Below are 17,685 nucleotides of genomic sequence, written 5' to 3' on the forward strand. Positions count from 1 at the left end.
CCCTGATCACCACCACACCAATCACAGTGTCCCTGATCACCACCACACCAATCACAGTGTCACCAGACCAGTTCAACCAATCACAGTGTCCCCGATCACCACCAGACCAATCCCAGTGTCCCTGATCACCACCACACCAATCCCAGTGTCCCCGATCACCACCAGACCAATCCCAGTGTCCCCGATCACCACCAGACCAATCCCAGTGTCCCTGATCACCACCAGACCAATCCCAGTGTCCCCGATCACCACCAGACCAATCCCAGTGTCCCCGATCACCACCAGACCAATCCCAGTGTCCCCGATCACCACCAGACCAATCCCAGTGTCCCCGATCACCACCAGACCAATCCCAGTGTCCCCGATCACCACCAGACCAATCCCAGTGTCCCCGATCACCACCACACCAATCCCAGTGTCCCTGATCACCACCACACCAATCCCAGTGTCCCTGATCACCACCACACCAATCCCAGTGTCCCTGATCACCACCACACCAATCACAGTGTCCCCGATCACCACCAGACCAATCACAGTGTCCCTGATCACCACCACACCAATCACAGTGTCCCCGATCACCACCAGACCAATCCCAGTGTCCCTGATCACCACCACACCAATCACAGTGTCCCCGATCACCACCAGACCAATCCCAGTGTCCCTGATCACCACCACACCAATCACAGTGTCCCTGATCACCACCAGACCAATCACAGTGTCCCTGATCACCACCAGACCAATCCCAGTGTCCCTGATCACCACCACACCAATCACAGTGTCCCTGATCACCACCAGACCAATCCCAGTGTCCCTGATCACCACCACACCAATCACAGTGTCCCCGATCACCACCAGACCAATCACAGTGTCCCTGATCACCAGCACACCAAACACAGTGTCACCAGACCAGTGCAGCCAGTGGTGTATTTAGGTCTTGTGCTGCCCTAAGCCTGACTAAACTCATGCACCCCCTAATTTAAATACAACCCACTTCTTCCTGCTGAGGCCACACCCCTTCCTGTTTAAGACCCACCCTATCATCTGTAAACCACACCCCTTCCACTTTAGGCTCATTTGGCACCTTTCAGGGGGGAGGGAGGAATGGGTACCTGTTTTTGACAGGTAATGGGGGGATGCAATGAAAGACTGCATGGGGGGGGGGGGGGGGTAATGTATGACTGCATGGAGGGGGAGGGGAGGTAATGTATGACTGCATGGAGGGGGAGGGGAGGTAATGTATGACTGCATGGAGGGGGAGGGGAGGTAATGTATGACTGCATGGAGGGGGAGGGGAGGTAATGTATGACTGCATGGAGGGGGAGGGGAGGTAATGTATGACTGCATGGAGGGGGAGGGGAGGTAATGTATGACTGCATGGAGGGGGGAGTGTATATGAGAGCTTCAAATATATATATATATATATATATATGTGTGGGGGGGGTAGTGTATGGGGGAACCCTGACTACTTGGAGAGCATTCTATGTATGGGGGGGATGGATGTCCATTTACCCGATCAGAGGGGGGATCCTGAGAGCCTCGTACTGCCTGCAGTGGGATGAGCTGTCTCTGGATCTCCTCCAAAGATGTATTTTCGCTTTGCTGAATTCACAAGCCACCGAGCGCTGGGATCCTCCTCCATCCCGGCCCTCCCATGGATAATTAGGGAGTTGATAACGATATTTGCCGCCTCCTCCTCGATAGACCCCGCCCAGGACCGGGGAGACGATGCTGTGTAGAAAGCTGCACGGAGGAGGGTAGGCGGAGCTCAAGGCTCCGCCTCTGCCAGTCAGATTGCGTCCCCCCCACCCCCCCTCGGCCAAGCACGTCATACTGCCCACAAGTGCCCGGCTATAGCAAGCTGGCTGCTGTATTGGTGCGGGAGGCGGCCACGGGAGCCGGGACTCGGAAAGACGGGTCTGGGGGGGTTGTTTTGATGCGGGGGGGGTGGCGGCTTTCTGCCGCCCCCCGCAAAGTGCCGCCCTAGGCCAAGAAACAGCACTGTTAGCACTAGCTGATCCTATCACCTACCTAGAAGGGGGGCTACAGAAAAATGTTACAAAACCTATTTGGCCAGCAGCAGTGATTCTTCAATTGAAATGTCCAATTTCAATAAATCGCACGTCTGGGGGGTCCTAATCCTACCTGTCTGTGATGTACAGAAAGTACTGCAGCAGCGCTGACCATTAATACAGAAGAAGATTTAAAATTGTCCCGATGCACAACCGATCCTGACACCACCCATAGCCAAGTGACAGATCCTCCACCTCTCATCATCTATATAAGGTTAGGGGCGGGGATAGTGGTGACACCTTTGCGCCCGCCTCGCGTCTGACAGAGGCGAGTAGAGGAGAGCCAATCGGCTGCTTTCCTGACAGGGGGGGTCTGTGCTGAGTGTTTATCAGCGCAGCTCCCCCTCGGATGCCCACCCAGGACCACCAGGGATTGCCACCACACTGGACCACCAGGGAAATGCCAATCAGTGCCCATCCCCAATGCCTGCCAGTGCCATCAGCGATGCCTAACAATGCCATCTATCAGTGCCACATATCAGTGCCCAGCAGTGCCGCCCATCAGTGCCCAGCAGTGCCGCCCATCAGTGCCACCCATAAGTGCCCATCAGTGCCGCCTATCAATGCCCATTAGTGCTGCATATCAGTGCCACCCATCAGTGCCCATCATCAGTGCCACCTCATTGGTGCCGCCTTATCAGTGCCCATCAGTGAAGTAGAAAACTTACTTTCAACAAGACAAAGATAATTACCACCGCTCCGGACAGACCAAACCGAAGTTTTTCTTCCTCCAAAGTAGACGGGGAGAGAGCCCCAGGTGCTGGCGATTGCTGGTACAGATATAGTCGTGTAGAAGGATCTGGACAGCCGCACACCGGGATGGGCAGGTAAAATTCTTCTTTATTTAACAGCTAACGCGTTTCGCACTCATACGGAGTGCTTACAGGTGCTCTGTATGAGTGCGAAACGCGTTAGCTGTTAAGCTGTACCACTCCACCACTCCAGCGGTGTCATATGTACCTTATAATCCTATTTATTAAATAAAGAAGAGTTTTACCTGCCCATCCCGGTGTGCGGCTGTACAGATCCTTCTACACGACTATAGAAAACTTACTTATTTACAAAATTTTATAACAGAAACAGAAGAAAAACTTTTTTTTTTTTTTTCAAAATTTTATTTCTTTTTTTATTTGTTTAGCAAAAAAAATAAAAACCGCAGAGGTGATCAAATACCACCAAAAGAAAGCTCTATTTGTGGGAACAAAATGATAAAAATTCTGTTTGGATACAGTGTAGGATGACCGCGCAATTGTCATTTAAACAGCGACAGCACTGAAAGCTGAAAACTGGCCTGGGCAGGAAGGGGGTGTAAGTGTAAAGACAGGCGTCCCAATACTTCTGACCATATAGTGTATAAAATGAATAGTCTGGGTTCTGATTCCTCCGGTGTGTGTGGATGGATTGGATCACCAGTGCCCGTATGGCCGGTTGGCACATCGTGTCAGATTGCATGGTGTGGTTATGCTCTCATCTCCTCTGAGAAAGGCAGTGATTGGCTGATAGAGAAGGAGATGGCCAATCGGATTGCGTGCAGATTAGTGTCGGTGTGTGGAAGTTATCATGTCCGCCATCTGTAGGTCAGCGTAGCCCCAGGAAGACCCTGCAGCAGAGCCTCCCTATAGACAGATATACCGGGGACACGATTGTGGTAGGTGCTGCTTGTGAGGTAGGTGCTCCTCCTACAATTTTGTTACTGAGGGTTGGAGGACATGGAGTATGGACCCATCCAATCTCCTCCCAGGTTGTTTTTTTTTCTTCAGTTGTGTCAATTTGGAAAGATTTCTCCTCACTTCCTGTCCTGGAGACACAACAGGAAGTGAGAGGACGCCTCTGTAAAGTGAGGGGAAATCTCCTCCTGATGTCCTCTGCATTGTCTGGGCCAGCTCACTAAACCATTACACATACCTTTCTATCGAAAAATGACAGGGACTCTTTAACGGCAACACCCCTCCTCCCTGTCATATCAGCCCCACCCCCCTCGGATCACCCTTTTCTAGGTGTCTTTGATCCTGCCATGTGACATCCCAAGTTCCCCTCCTCCAACAGTGGGCAGGACTTGAATGCTGCCCCGGGGCGGCACCATGGTGGCATGGCATCAGTCTCTGCAGCCTTCCCCTGTGCGTTCAGGGTAGATGGGTGATGTGTCCCCAGGGGGTGGGTCCTTCTCATCTGGGGTTCATTGGACATAGGTGGTCATAAAACAACCTGGGAGACTTGTGGAGGGAAGAAGTACTGTGGGGGGGGACAGCCCCGGACTGAAGGTGAGGGTTGCAGCTTATTCTGACTTTGTATTGGTTGTGATTTTCGGGCTTCAGGTGAAAGAAATGAATGTTTTTTTTCAGGAAATGATCAATAAAAATCTGACAAATAAATGCAGCTTAGTGCAGGGAGGTTGTAATCTCTGGAATAACTGTTTATAGAGCTGTTAATGTGGCATTCACCAAACATTCACTACAGGTGAATTAACCGCTGTCATATAAATGCCCCAGTAAGTTCACCTACAGGGAATGTTTGGTGAATGTCACATTTCCCCCTACACTTTATAATGAACCTCTCCTTGTGACTGTTTCAGAGTCATGTCTACCACCAGCCCAGACGCAGAAAGCTCTGTCACCTTCCATCATGCCCAATCTCATCCCGCTCAGATGATGGATCGCCAACCGTTTCCCACAGGGGTAACCAACTTGCCGAAACCACTTGTGGACTTCTACAAAGGAGAACCCGAGGCTCTAGGGGTAAGTCCACTTCTTCTATAGAGGAGAACCCGGGGCTCTGGGGGGTAAGTTTGCTTTTATAGGGGAGAACCCAAGGCTCTGGGGGTAAGTTCACTTCTTCTATAGATGAGAACCCGAGGCTCTGGGGGTAAGTCTATTTCTATAGAGGAGAACCCGAGGCCCAGCGGATAAGTCCACTTCTTCTATAGAGGAGAGCCCTCGATTCTGGGGGTAAGTTCTTTTCTATAGAGGAGAACCCGAAGCTCTGGGGGTGAGTTCACTTTTATAGGGGAGAACCCAAGTGGGGGTAAGTCCACTTCTTCTATAGAGGTGAACCTGAGGCTCTGGGGGTAAGTCCATTTTTATAGAGGTGAACCTGAGGCTCTGGGGGTAAGTCCATTTTTATAGAGGAGAACCCGAGGCTCTGGGGGTAAGTTCACTTCTACAGAGGAGAGCCCGGGGCTCTGGGGTTAGTCCACTTCTTCTATTGAGGAGAAACCAAGGCTTTGGGGGTAAGTTCACTTTTATAGGGGAGAACCCGAGGCTCTGGGGGTACATTCACTTCTATAGAGGAGAAACCAAGGGTCTGGGGGTAAGTCCACTTCTTCTATAGAGGAGAACCCAAGGATCTGGGGGTAAGTCCACTTCTTCTATAGAGGAGAACCCGAGGCTCTGGGGGTACATCCACTTCTATAGAGGAGAACCTGAGGCTCTGGTTGTAAGTCCACTTCTTCTATAGAGGAGAACCCAAGGCTCTGGGGGTAAGTCCACTTCTATAGATGAGAACCCAAAGGTCCTGGGGTAAGTTGACTTCTTCTATAGGGGAAAACCTGAGGCTCTGGGGTTAAGTTAACTTCTATAGATGAGAACCCAAGGATCTGGGGGGTAAGTCCACTTCTTCTATAGAGGAGAAACCAAGGCTCTGGGGGTAAGGCCATTTCTATAGACAAGAACCCGAGGCTCTACGGTAAGTCCGCTTCTATAAAAGAGAACCTGAGGCTCTGGGGGTAAGTTCACTTCTATAGAAGAGAACCCGAGGCTCTGGGGGTAAGTTCACTTCTATAGAAGAGAACCCGAGGCTCTGGGGGTAAGTTCACTTCTATAGAAGAGAACCCGAGGCTCTGGGGGTAAGTTCACTTCTATAAAAGAGAACCTGAGGCTCTGGGGGTAAGTTCACTTCTATAGAAGAGAGCCTGAGGCTTTGGGGGTAAGTTCAATTCTATAGAAGAGAACCTGAGGCTCTGGGGGTAAGTTCACTTCTATAGAAGAGAACCTGAGGCTCTGGGGTCTCCGGTGTCATCCTGCAGACTGCCTGAACAGCTACATGTCTTGATCTACCCATCTGTTATCTACCTACCACACATCTTTAAACGCCATCTGTTGAGCCACCTCCAGGACCTGCCCATCGGCCTCAGTGGAGCCTCAAGTTTCTTTCTTTTTATACACCCCTCACGGGCCTTCTATTCCCTTTTTTGAAGAGAATATCACATACATATATATTTTTTCTTGATAGAAATCTCATTGTTACCTATATAATAATTCCATTCTTAATATGCTAATGAATATTCTCTCTCGAAATCAAGGACATACTGGGTAGACAGACTATGTCATTGTCGCTGTTTTTAATTTAAAAGTTTTATGGAACACAAATACAGTGTAACCCACCCTTGAGGAAGGAGGCTAATTAACTCCGAAACGCGTTGGGTGCAAGAGTACTGTCTTAAACACTGTATAAACACCAATGTAAAACTGCCTGATTCGCATTACGAACAATAGATGCTACATTATTGTTATATTTTTACTGTTTTCTATTTAATAAACTATATTTGTACTTTATATACTTTTCTACGCTTTTTTTATATGTGCCTAAAAAGTCCACTTATAGGGGAACCCCTTTTTTCTGTATGGTTTTACATTTTGGATGTGGCACAACCTCACAGTCGGCCGCCGATCTACATTATTCTTCAACCCTGCTTTATACTTCTCCACAACTTTATCCCTGACCTGTCTGGTGTGTTCCTTGGCCTTCATGATGCTGTTTGTTCACTAAGGTTCTCTAACAACCTCTGAAGGCTTCACGGAACAGCTGTATTTATACTGAGAATAAATGACACACAGGTGGATTCTATTTACTAATTAGGTGACTTCTGAATGTAATTGGTTCCACTAGATCAGGGATATGCTATTAGCGGACCTCCAGCTGTCGCAAAACTACAAGTCCCATCATGCCTCTGCCTCTGGGTGTCATGGCTTGTGGCTGTCAGAATCTTGCTATACCTCATGGGACTTGTAGTTCTGCAACAGCTGGAGGTCCGCTAATTGCACATCCCTGTACTAGATTTTAGTTGGGGGTATCAGAGTAAAGGGGCTGAATACAAATGCCCCCCCCCCCCCCCCCCACACACACACACTTTTCACATATTTATTTGTATCATTTATCATTTTCCTTCCACTTCACAATTATGTGACACTTTGTGTTGGTTTATCACATAAAATCCCAATAAAACACATTTACGTTTTTGGTTGTAACATGACAACATGTGGAAAATTTCAAGGGGTATGAATACTTTTTCAAGGCACTGTATATCCCAGAGTTTGTGAAGTCTATAATAATTAATATACACCGATTTGGGTTATTTTCACCAAAGCAATGGAGCAGAATACAGTTTGACCTAAATTTATGAAGACAAATTATTTATTTGCAGAATGTTGTAACAGAAACTAAGAAAAACGCTTTTTTTTTTTTTCAAAATTTCAGTCTTTTTGTTGCGTATTTATCAAAAAGTCAAAAAACCCCAAGTGGTGATTAAATGGCACCAAAAGAAAAGCTCTATTTGTGTGAACAAAATGATAAAAAAAATAGAATTTGGGTACAGTGGAGCACGACCGTGCAATTGTCATTAAAATTGTGACAGCGCTGAAAGCTGAAAATTGTCCTGGGCAGGAAGGGGGTGAAAGTGCCCCGGTAGGCAAGTGGTTAAATGTACAATAAAATATTGCGATGTGCTATACATGAGCTGGTATGGGATGGCGGCATTGTACTGGGAAGGCAATGGGAAGTCTGGCAGATTATCAGAGATGGAAAAGCCTGGTGTGTTTCTCTGCTGCCCATAGGCACAAGCCTACTTTGCCCAACGGGCACACTGTGTAGCGGGAGTTTGGGTGCCGATGTGACAATCACAGCTTTTTTTTTTTTTTTTGTATTGTTTTGTGGTAAATGTAGCGTGCAAAGTCTTCCTACATCTGACAGGACATCCTACTAACCCCTAATTCTCCATCATGCGGCAGGCCACGCAGATCTTCGTAGGAGTCATGTCTATCATATTCGGGATCTTTATATCTATAAACTCCAGGGCTCACTCCAGATATGTGGATCTGGTGATGTACAGCGGGGTGATGTTCTGGTCTGGGATTGCGGTAAGTGAATATTTCGTATTATGAAGATGAGGAATAATGAATGTAGAGTGTTGGGGTCTTCGGGTGCCTGGCCTCAATAATCGCACAACATTAGACAGATAAAAAACAATCTTCCATGTTTTATTGGATACAAATACTAAAATGTTAAATGAATACAAAAGTAGAATGCCAGCCGATTCCAAGATATAAGATTTATACATGAAATTGTAGACTGTACACCAACCTCACATACTACTAGAGCCTCATTGGGACAATAACAATACTGAACACAAACCATATGGTGAGAGTGGTTCAGTTCAATGCGTTTTGCAGCAAAACTTCTTCAGGAGCCCCAAGAGGTCTTCTAACAGTCAGGGATATTAATTACCATTTTACAATTTTCCTATAAGTACAACCCATAACATTAATACTTTATACACTGCAATCCCAAAAGTATTGGGACGCCTGCCTTTACACACACATGAATTTAATGGCATCCAGTCTTAGTCCGTAATGAGAGGTCACGTGATCAGAGCAATGCCTGACCAATGAGAGGTCACGTCATCAGAGCAATGCCTGACCAATGAGAGGTCATGTCATCAGAGCAATGCCTGACCAATGAGAGGTTATGTGATCAGAGCAATGCCTGACCAATGAGAGGTCACGTGATCAGAGCAATGCCTGACCAATGAGAGGTCATATGATCAGAGCAATGCCTGACCAATGAGAAGTCATGTGATCAGAGCAATCCCAGACCAATGAGAAGTCATGTGATCAGAGCAATCCCTGACCAATGAGAGGTCACGTGATCAGAGCAATGCCTGACCAATGAGAGGTCATGTGATCAGAGCAATGCCTGACCAATGGGAAGTCATGTGATCAGAGAAATCCTAGACCAATGAGAGGTCATGTGATCAGAGCAATCTTGGACCAATGTGTTGTGATGAGTAATTTGTGTCCATCTGCTGGAGAAGAATTTCTGATTTGTTCTTTCCTCTTATAGTATATCGCATCCGGGTCAGTGTCAGTCGCTGCTGCAGCTAAGCCCACCGTGGGAAAGGTAAGAGCTTGTACAAAGCCTATGAAAAGCAATCTGTAAACATTACCATGCAGGGTACAAATAACCATTTCATACACGACAAAGGATCCCAGAGCACCAAAGACACCGGAGATAGGGGAGCCCAGGACATCTCCCAGCTTCTTCTCTATGTACATGGTGGCACAGAACAGGAAGTGAGGGGAGATCTCCCAGCTTCTTGTCTATGTACATGGTGTTACAGAACGGGAAGTGAGGGTGTCACAGAATTGGAATTGAGGGGAGATCTCCCAGTGTCTTGTCTATGTACATGGTGTCACAAAATGGAAAGGGAAGGGGAAATCTCCCATCTTCTTGCCTATGTACATGGTGTCACAGAATGGGAAGTTAGAGGCGATCTCCCAGCGTTTTGTCTATATACATGATGTCACAGAACGGGAAGTGAGGGGAGAGCTCCCAGCTTCTTATCTATATACATGGTGTCACAGAACGGGAAGTGAGGGGAGATATCCCAGTGTCTTGTCTATGTACATGGTGTCACAGAACAGGAAGTGAGGGGAGATATCCCAGTGTCTTGTCTATGTACATGGTGTCACAGAACAGGAAGTGAGGGGAGATATCCCAGTGTCTTGTCTATGTACATGGTGTCACAGAACAGGAAGTGAGGGGAGATATCCCAGTGTCTTGTCTATGTACATGGTGTCACAAAAGGGGAAGTGAAAGGAGATCCTCCTAATAACACACATCGTCCTTTCCTGGTGCCTTCATGGCAGCATACGCATGGTTGGTTGGTTGATCCACCCCCGGCCAACCCACAGGACCATTATAATTCTATAAAAGAGAGCGAGAGTGTTTCTGTGGATCTTTTTGTGGCAGTGTATGTGGGACTCACCATTTGGTCCCTACAGCGGCTCTGTCTTGCCTTATCCTACTGCCATACTCCCTTTCTCTGTTTTCTGTGCTGTCTCTGTAATTGCAGCCTGTGTGATAGCCGTGGGCACTACATGCGGCTCTTCCTAGATGGGGCAGGACGTGCAGGAGCGGCCATCTTGGTTGTTCCACACAGCTGATTTTGCCCTCACTTTATTTAAACAGGTGGAGGAGCAGGGGAAAACGGTTGCTGTCTTGCCTCCCACCTGCTCTGCTGCTTGCTTGCCATACTGCTACCCAGAGGAGCCAGCATGGAGAGTACACAAAGCAGGAAGGGTTTGTTTACATACCCTTTTAAAGGGCCAGTGTGCTGCATTTTCTCTTTCTATGCCGACACTCTATTTGCTCTTTCTCCCTAGGAAGCCTCTAGAGACAAGGAGAAAGAGAAACAGGAGACAATGGCGTCTATGAAGTAAATGATCCAAGACTCGATCAAGGAGTTGGCCTTTTCTCAGGAGATAGCCGGGTCCTCAGGGATTGATAGACCGACGGACACACCTGCCAACCAGGGGGGCTCAGCTACAGCTTCAGAGGATCAAGCAGCAGAGGATTAATTTACATCCCTGGACTTTGCCATTATTGACCCCTTTATAACGGCGGTAAAAGAGGCCATACAGTGGGGAGAATCTGTTGAGCCTCCGCCAAAGTCTCGGAGATACTTCCCTCAGTGAGATCAAGGACGTTGTTCTTGAAGAATGGAAGAAGGCAACAAGAGACCGGTACCATTCAACCTTTTCCAGGAGAACCCAAAGTCCTTTTGACTTCCTGCCCACCCACGCCAGCCCAGTGGGTGCTCTTTTAAAATCATTCGCTCAGGTGTGGGTGGAGAATTGTACAGATCGGTGGGCAGTCTCCACCATCCAGCTGGGTCAATTTTGGAAGTTCAAACGACAACCTCCTCAGACATCCTTCCTCCCCACCAGGATTCCCAGGTCAATGGAGAAAGCAGGAATTTTACGACAGTATGTGCAAACATTAATTCTCCAGAAAGCGGTAGTACCAGTTCCAGAGTCCGAATGGAACTCAGGCTTTTATTCTCCAGTTTTTCTGCGCAAAAAAACGGGAGGATGGAGGCCAGTGCTGGATCTGAAGAGATTGAACAGATTCATTCTCCTAGAACATTTCAAGATGGAGTCACTAAATGCGGTCATATTGGCAGTCCAGCCGGGAGACTGGGTGGTCTCCATGGACCTCCAGGACGGATACTTACATGTACCCATTCACCGCCATTTTCAGGCTTACCTAAGATTCAAAGTAGAGGACAGCCATCTTCAGTTCCAGTGTCTCCCATTCGGTATATCTACAGCACCAAGAACTTTTACAAAAGTCCTTGTGGCAATTCTAGCACCACTCAGAGGATGGGGGATCAGAGTCCTGCATCTGGACAACATCTTGATATTATCTCAGTGCAGAGTAATGTTATTGGCACACTTGCAGGAGGTAGTGGATGTCCTGGCCAAGTTCGGTTGGATAATCAATCCAAAAGCCCGCTCACTCCTACGCAAGAGATGATATACCTGGGCGCTCTGTTCAACACCCAGAACCAGTCCATTTCCATTCCACCGGCAAAATGCTCGGTCATCAGAGAGAATGTGAAGCAGGCCTTGTCAAGCCAATCTATGTCGGCATCAAGATGCCTCAGCCTTCTGGGAAGTTTGCCTCATGTATTCCGATGATCAAATGGGCCTGCTGGCACCTCTAAACTTTTCAGCAGGGATTTTTAGCCCAGTGGAGAAGGAAGTCGCTGTCCCAGCAAGTAGTGGTGACTCTGAGGATGAAGAACAGTCTCTGGTGGTGGACAAGGCACCAAAGCCTCCGCAATCACTGCCATCTTGGTCCCATCTCCTGGACCATTCTTACGTCCAACGCGAGTAAGTTAGGCTGGGGCGCTTGTTGCGGATCCAACATGGTCCAGGGAAGATGGCGGTTCAACACCAGCAACGTAGTATCCAATGTGCTGGAGCTGAGAGCAGCCTGAATGGTCATATCTTTTCCGGCCTCCTCTCTGAGGAAAATTGCTCCTGATACATATGGACAACAGAGCGGCGGTGTCAGGTCACCTTGAGGCTAGGTGACAGATGCACTCTGTAGGAGTCAGAAGTGCACCGCTAGGTAGTGGACCCTAGGACTGACTGCTGCGGATTGAACCCTGGGAGGTTCAGGAAACAGGTCTACTGGATCACTGACACAGATCCCACTGGGAGCTAGAGCATAGATTCCCCAGGGCGCGGAGTCTAAGAGCCAGCAGGTGTTCACCAGAGCCTCCAGTGGTGAGGATGGACTGCGCTGCAGTCTGGCTCCAGGTCGCGGCCCCAGGGTCTCACAGCTCACGCTCACGGTAGACTACAGGAGAAGAGGAAGGAGGCAGCAGGCTGGAACAACAAGGAAAGTAAGGGACAAGCCAAGGTCGGGGCCACAAGCAGACAAGGACAACAGAGTTCATGCCAAGGTTCAGGGTCACAGGCAAACAGGGATGGTCGGGGACACGCCAAAGGTCAGGGTCACGGGCAGACAGGCCAAAGTCGGTAACTGGAATCAGACGTAGGAAACACAGCAAGTACACACGAAAGCTAACACACAATGGTTGATCAGCACTGCTGGCTTGCAGTGCACAGGTTAATATAGGGTTCCCTGATAGGTCCTGGGGTGGGGCCATGCTTAGAGGAGAGGTTATAAAACCAGTCAGGTGAGAGGCAGCTGGTCTTTAGAGATGAACACATGGAGACAGGTAAGCTGACAGAAAACTCTATTGCATAACCATGACAGGCTGTGGCTATGTGCAAAACCAGGGCGGCACACGCAGCAGATCCCTGATGTAGGAAGTGGAGCCAATTCTGTCATGGGCAGAGGGGAGCCTGCTGAACCTCAGAGCGGCCTACATCCCAGCCTTTCAGAATCACCAAGTGGATCTGTTGTCCAGGAATCTGGCCGACAACAACGAGTGGTCTCTGAATCAGACAGTGTTCGATTTGGATTTGTCAACAATGGGGTCACCCCCAAATAGACCTTTTTGCCTCGCCTCTGAACACCAAGACGCCTCTCCTTTTCTCAAGATATGTCTGCCGGATGTCAGCGGGGGGGGATGCGCTAGCTCAGTCATGGAATTTCCCTTTGGCCTATGCCTTCCCTCCAGTCCCTATGATCCTATGTTTTCTCCAACGACTCAGCAAGGAGAGACTGATCGTGTTGGCAGTAATCCCTTATTGGCTGCGGAGGCCATGGTTCACCCTACATCTGTCCCTCTGCGAACCCCTCCCTCTACCACATCTTCAGGTCCTTCTGTCTCAGGGAGACTTTGTGCATCCGCATCCAGAGACTCTGAATTTAAGGGTCTGAAAGTTGAGAGGAGGAGATTGGAAGAAGTAGGGTGTTCCAGCCAAGTTATCAAAACTCTGCTTAAGGCAAGGAAGGCCTCCACAAGCAATACCTATTACAGGATTTAACAGAAATTTCTCAAATTAGAAATTCCGTGAAGAGAGCAGTTTGACCCACTAAGACCAGAGGTTCAGAATGTGCTGCAATTTCTCCAGTCCGGCCTAGATTTAGGCCTTAATACCCTGAAGGTGTACGTCTCGGCCCTCTCAGCTCTCACGGATACTAGATGGGCCCTAAATCCTCTGGTAGAATGCTTTCTTAGGGCGGTAATAAGGCTAAAACCACCAAGAAGTCTATAGACCAAATGGGACTTACCGATAGTGCTAAATATTATCGCAGCACCTCCCTTTGCGCCTGTTCTTTGGAAGACATCACACTGAAGGCGACATTCCTGGTAGCTGTTACATCAGGGCGCAGTCTTAGAAATTCAAGCCCTAGGCTCTCGAGATCCCTATATCATTTTCTGTCCAGACAGGGTAGTCCTTCAGCCTTTCCATCAATTCGTACCTAAGGTCCCTTCCACATATCACTCCAATCAGGAGTGGGTCCTGCCAGCATTCCCGGAAAAAAAAAAAAAACAGAATTCATCAAAACTGCACGAATTGGATGTAGCAAGAGCCTTAAAATCCTACATCTCTGCTACTCTACACCTCCGTAAAGATGAAAGATTATTTGTAGTTCTTATTGGTGCAAGGAAAGGGCAAGCAGCATCGAAGCGCACAATAGCGGGATGGATTGTGCGGATTATACACAGGGCTTGCCGGGCTAGTGAATGCGCGCTCAACGAGGGATGGAGGGATTTTATCTTCATGGGCAGCCTTGGCAAAGGTCTCCCCTGAGATAATCTGCAAAGCAGCTAACTGGTCCTCATTCTAAACGTTTATGGCTCACTACAGCCTAGATCCAGCTAGTCTCACCTCCTGGGATTTTGGGAGGAAGACCTTACAATTTTCTGTTTCGTAATAGTTAATGAAAAAATTCTGTTTTCTTCAGCATTCCCTTCCTGGTAGCGAGTTATTTAGCATGCATATGCTGCCATGAAGGCACCAGGAAAATGGAAAATGTAATACTTACCTTTCCATAAATTTCCTTTCCTGGTGCCTATCCATGGCAGCATATTCCCCTCGCTTGTTCTGATTCTTGTGGCTGAATTGAGTCTAGTTACGAGAATGAGGGCGCGGGGGGGGGGGGGGATGGGGGGGGAACGGGATGGTGTCGCTCTCTTTTATAGAGTTATAATGGTCCTGTGGGTTGGCCAGGGGTGAATCAACCAACCATGCGTATGCTGCCATAGATAGCCACCAGGAAAGGAAAATTACGGAAAGGTAAGTATTCAATTTTCCAATGTATAGTGAGGAATGTCTAGAACCTTGGTCAGGACAGAGTCACTTCCTGTCCAGGTGACACATGTGTGACAGAACAGGAAGTGGAAGGAAATCTCCTCTCTGGGGAGGGGCGTAGGCGGAGCATTTGGAATTTGAATTGTTGTCTATGAGCCAGTGATGGATTTTCTGTGATCTCTTTACAGGTGAAGTCCAGTCTGGTGATGAACACGATCACTGCAATCCTTGCCGGTACCTCCGTTATACTGTTTTCCTTCAATTTTATTCCTTATTATTCAGAATACCGCACGTTCTGTCTTTACAACGAACAGAAGAAGACATGTGAAGGCCGCTTTGTCCCCGGCGTAAGCTCTGAAACCTTCTATACTGGGGGGGGGGGTGGGGGGGTGACATCATAATAAAGGGGATCTATGACTCCAGGATCACTGGGGGAGGGGGGACATTGTATTGAAGGGGATCTCTTATTCCAGGATCACTTGGGGGGATGACATTGTATTAAAGGGGATCTCTGACTCCAGGATCACTGGGGGGGGTGACATTATATTAAAGGGGATCTCTGACTCCCAGATCACTGGGGGGGAGGGGGGACATGGTATTAAAGTACACCCCCTCCCTCGGTCCAGACCTCCCCCTCTCCACTAAGTATAGACCCCTGCATCCCTCAGTACAGACCCCCCTCCACTAGTTATAGACCCCCCGTCCCTCAGTACAGACCCCCCTCCACTAAGTATAGACCCCACATCCCTCAGTACAGACCCCCTCTCTCAGTCCAGACCCCCCCCCCCCGTCCACTTAGTATAGGCCCCGTCCCTCAGTCCAGACCCCCCTCTCCACTAAGTACGGACCCCCCTCTCCACTAAGTACAGACCCCCTCCCTCAGTACAGAGCCCCCTCTCCACTAAGTATAGACCCCCCCAGTACAGTCCCCCCTCCACTAAGTATAGACCCCGTCCCTCAGTACAGACCCCCCTCCTCAGTCCAAACCCCCCCTCTCCACTAAGTATAGACCCCCGTCCCTCAGTACAGAGCCCCCTCTCCACTAAGTATAGACCCCCCCAGTACAGTCCCCCCTCCACTAAGTATAGACCCCCCGTCCCTCAGTACAGACCCCCTTCCTCAGTCCTGACCCCACTCTCCACTAAGTATAGACCCCACATCCCTCATTCCAGACCCCCTCCTTCAGTCTCGACCCCCCTCTCCACTAAGTATAGGCCCCGTCCCTCAGTACAGACCCCCCTCCTCAGTCCAGACCCCCCCTCTCCACTAAGTACAGACCCCCTCCCTCAGTAGAGAGCCCCTTCTCCACTAAGTATAGACCCCCCCAGTACAGTCCCCCCTCCATTAAGTATAGACCCCCGTCCCTCAGTACAGACCCCCTCTCCACTAAGTATAGACCCCCCCGTCCCTCAGTATGGACCCCCTCTCCACCTGTGCTAGTAGGGGTGTGGGGGGGGGTCCACTATGTGCTAGAGGGGCATTTTGAGAGAGGAGAGGACTTGTGCTAGTAGGGAGGTGTGGGGATCAGATATGTGGTGGGGGGGGGGGGGCGATTTGGGAGGTGAGAGGGCTTATGCTCATGTGGGAGGGTAGGATTTTTTTTTAACACTACTATTCCTTTATATTGGCTTTTAAAATTTACAAATGTAGAAATTTAGAATTTGGATGAAATGTTTAGCACTGGGAGACACTTTTTGAAAGATAAAAAGTGCATTTTATATACAACTATACAGATCAGACCAAAATAAGGGGGAAAGAGGGACAGAGGGACATTGCTCCAAATCAGGGACAGTCCCTCCAAATCAGGGACAGTTGGGAGCTATGCAATCACTCGTGTATTAAGCCCCATACACACTATCAGATTTTCTGCTGAGTTTTTCCTTCAGATTTAAACCATATAATATGAGGTCCAACCTTAGGAGTTTCAATGTGTGTGCAATCAGGCAGGCCCTTGCACTACATGGTTTTGGTAAATCTGAAGGAAAAACTCAGCAGAAAATCTGATAGTGTGTATGGGGCTTAAGTGTTAGTTTTCCACCACACATTGTGTTTTGATTTTAGGACAAAAAGTTGAATTTTGGTCTCATGTGACCAGAGCACCTTCTTCCACATATTTGCTGTGTCCTCCACATGGCTTCTCACAAACTACAAACAGGACTTCTTATGACTTTCTTTCACCAATGTCCTTCTTCTTGTCACTCTTCCATAAAGGACAGATTTGTGGAGAACACGACTAATGCCGCGTACACACGGTCAGACCTTCCAGCGGACTCTTGATGGACTTTTGACGGACTTCCGATGGACTTTTTAACGAACGGACTTGCCTACACACGATCACACCAAAGTCAGACGGATTCGTACGTGATGACGTACACCGGACTAAAATGAGGAAGTTGATAGCCGGTAGCCAATATCTGCCCTAGCGTCGGTTTTTGTCTGTCGGACTAGCATACAGACGAGCGGATTTCTGGGTCCGGCGGAGTTACAACGTAAAGATTTGAAGCCTGTTCCAAATCTAAAGTCCGTCAGATTTGCGACTGGAAAAGTCCGCTGAAGGTCCGGTGAAGCCCACACACGATCGGATTGTCCGCCAGATTTGGTCCGTCGGACAGGTCCGGTCAGAGTCCGACCGTGTGTATGCTGCATAGTAGTTGTCCTGTGGACAGATTCTCCCACCTGAGCTGTGGATCTCTGCAGCTCCTCCAGAGTTACCATGGACCTCTTGGCTCTTATCTGATGAATGTTCTCCTTGCCCGGCCGGTCAGTTTAGGTGGACGGTCATGTCTTGGTAGGTTTGCAGTTGTGCCATACTCTTTCCATTTTCC

At 48.7% G+C, this 17,685-nt stretch overlaps 1 protein-coding gene across 1 annotated transcript in view; it reads left to right on the forward strand.

Annotated features, from left to right (window-relative positions):
* Positions 1-17,685, forward strand: part of LOC141103877 (membrane-spanning 4-domains subfamily A member 4A-like) — a 33,165-nt gene that overhangs the window by 5,144 nt on the left and 10,336 nt on the right. Inside the window, exons 2-5 of the mRNA XM_073593936.1 lie at positions 4,642-4,804; positions 8,072-8,200; positions 9,183-9,239; positions 15,049-15,207. Of these exons, the coding sequence (XP_073450037.1) occupies positions 4,646-4,804; positions 8,072-8,200; positions 9,183-9,239; positions 15,049-15,207 (504 nt within the window). The 5' untranslated portion in view covers positions 4,642-4,645. The remainder of the gene's footprint in view (positions 1-4,641; positions 4,805-8,071; positions 8,201-9,182; positions 9,240-15,048; positions 15,208-17,685) is intronic.

The sequence above is a fragment of the Aquarana catesbeiana genome, linkage group LG07, assembly GCF_042186555.1.
Source record: "Aquarana catesbeiana isolate 2022-GZ linkage group LG07, ASM4218655v1, whole genome shotgun sequence".
Taxonomy (NCBI): Eukaryota; Metazoa; Chordata; class Amphibia; order Anura; family Ranidae; genus Aquarana; species Aquarana catesbeiana.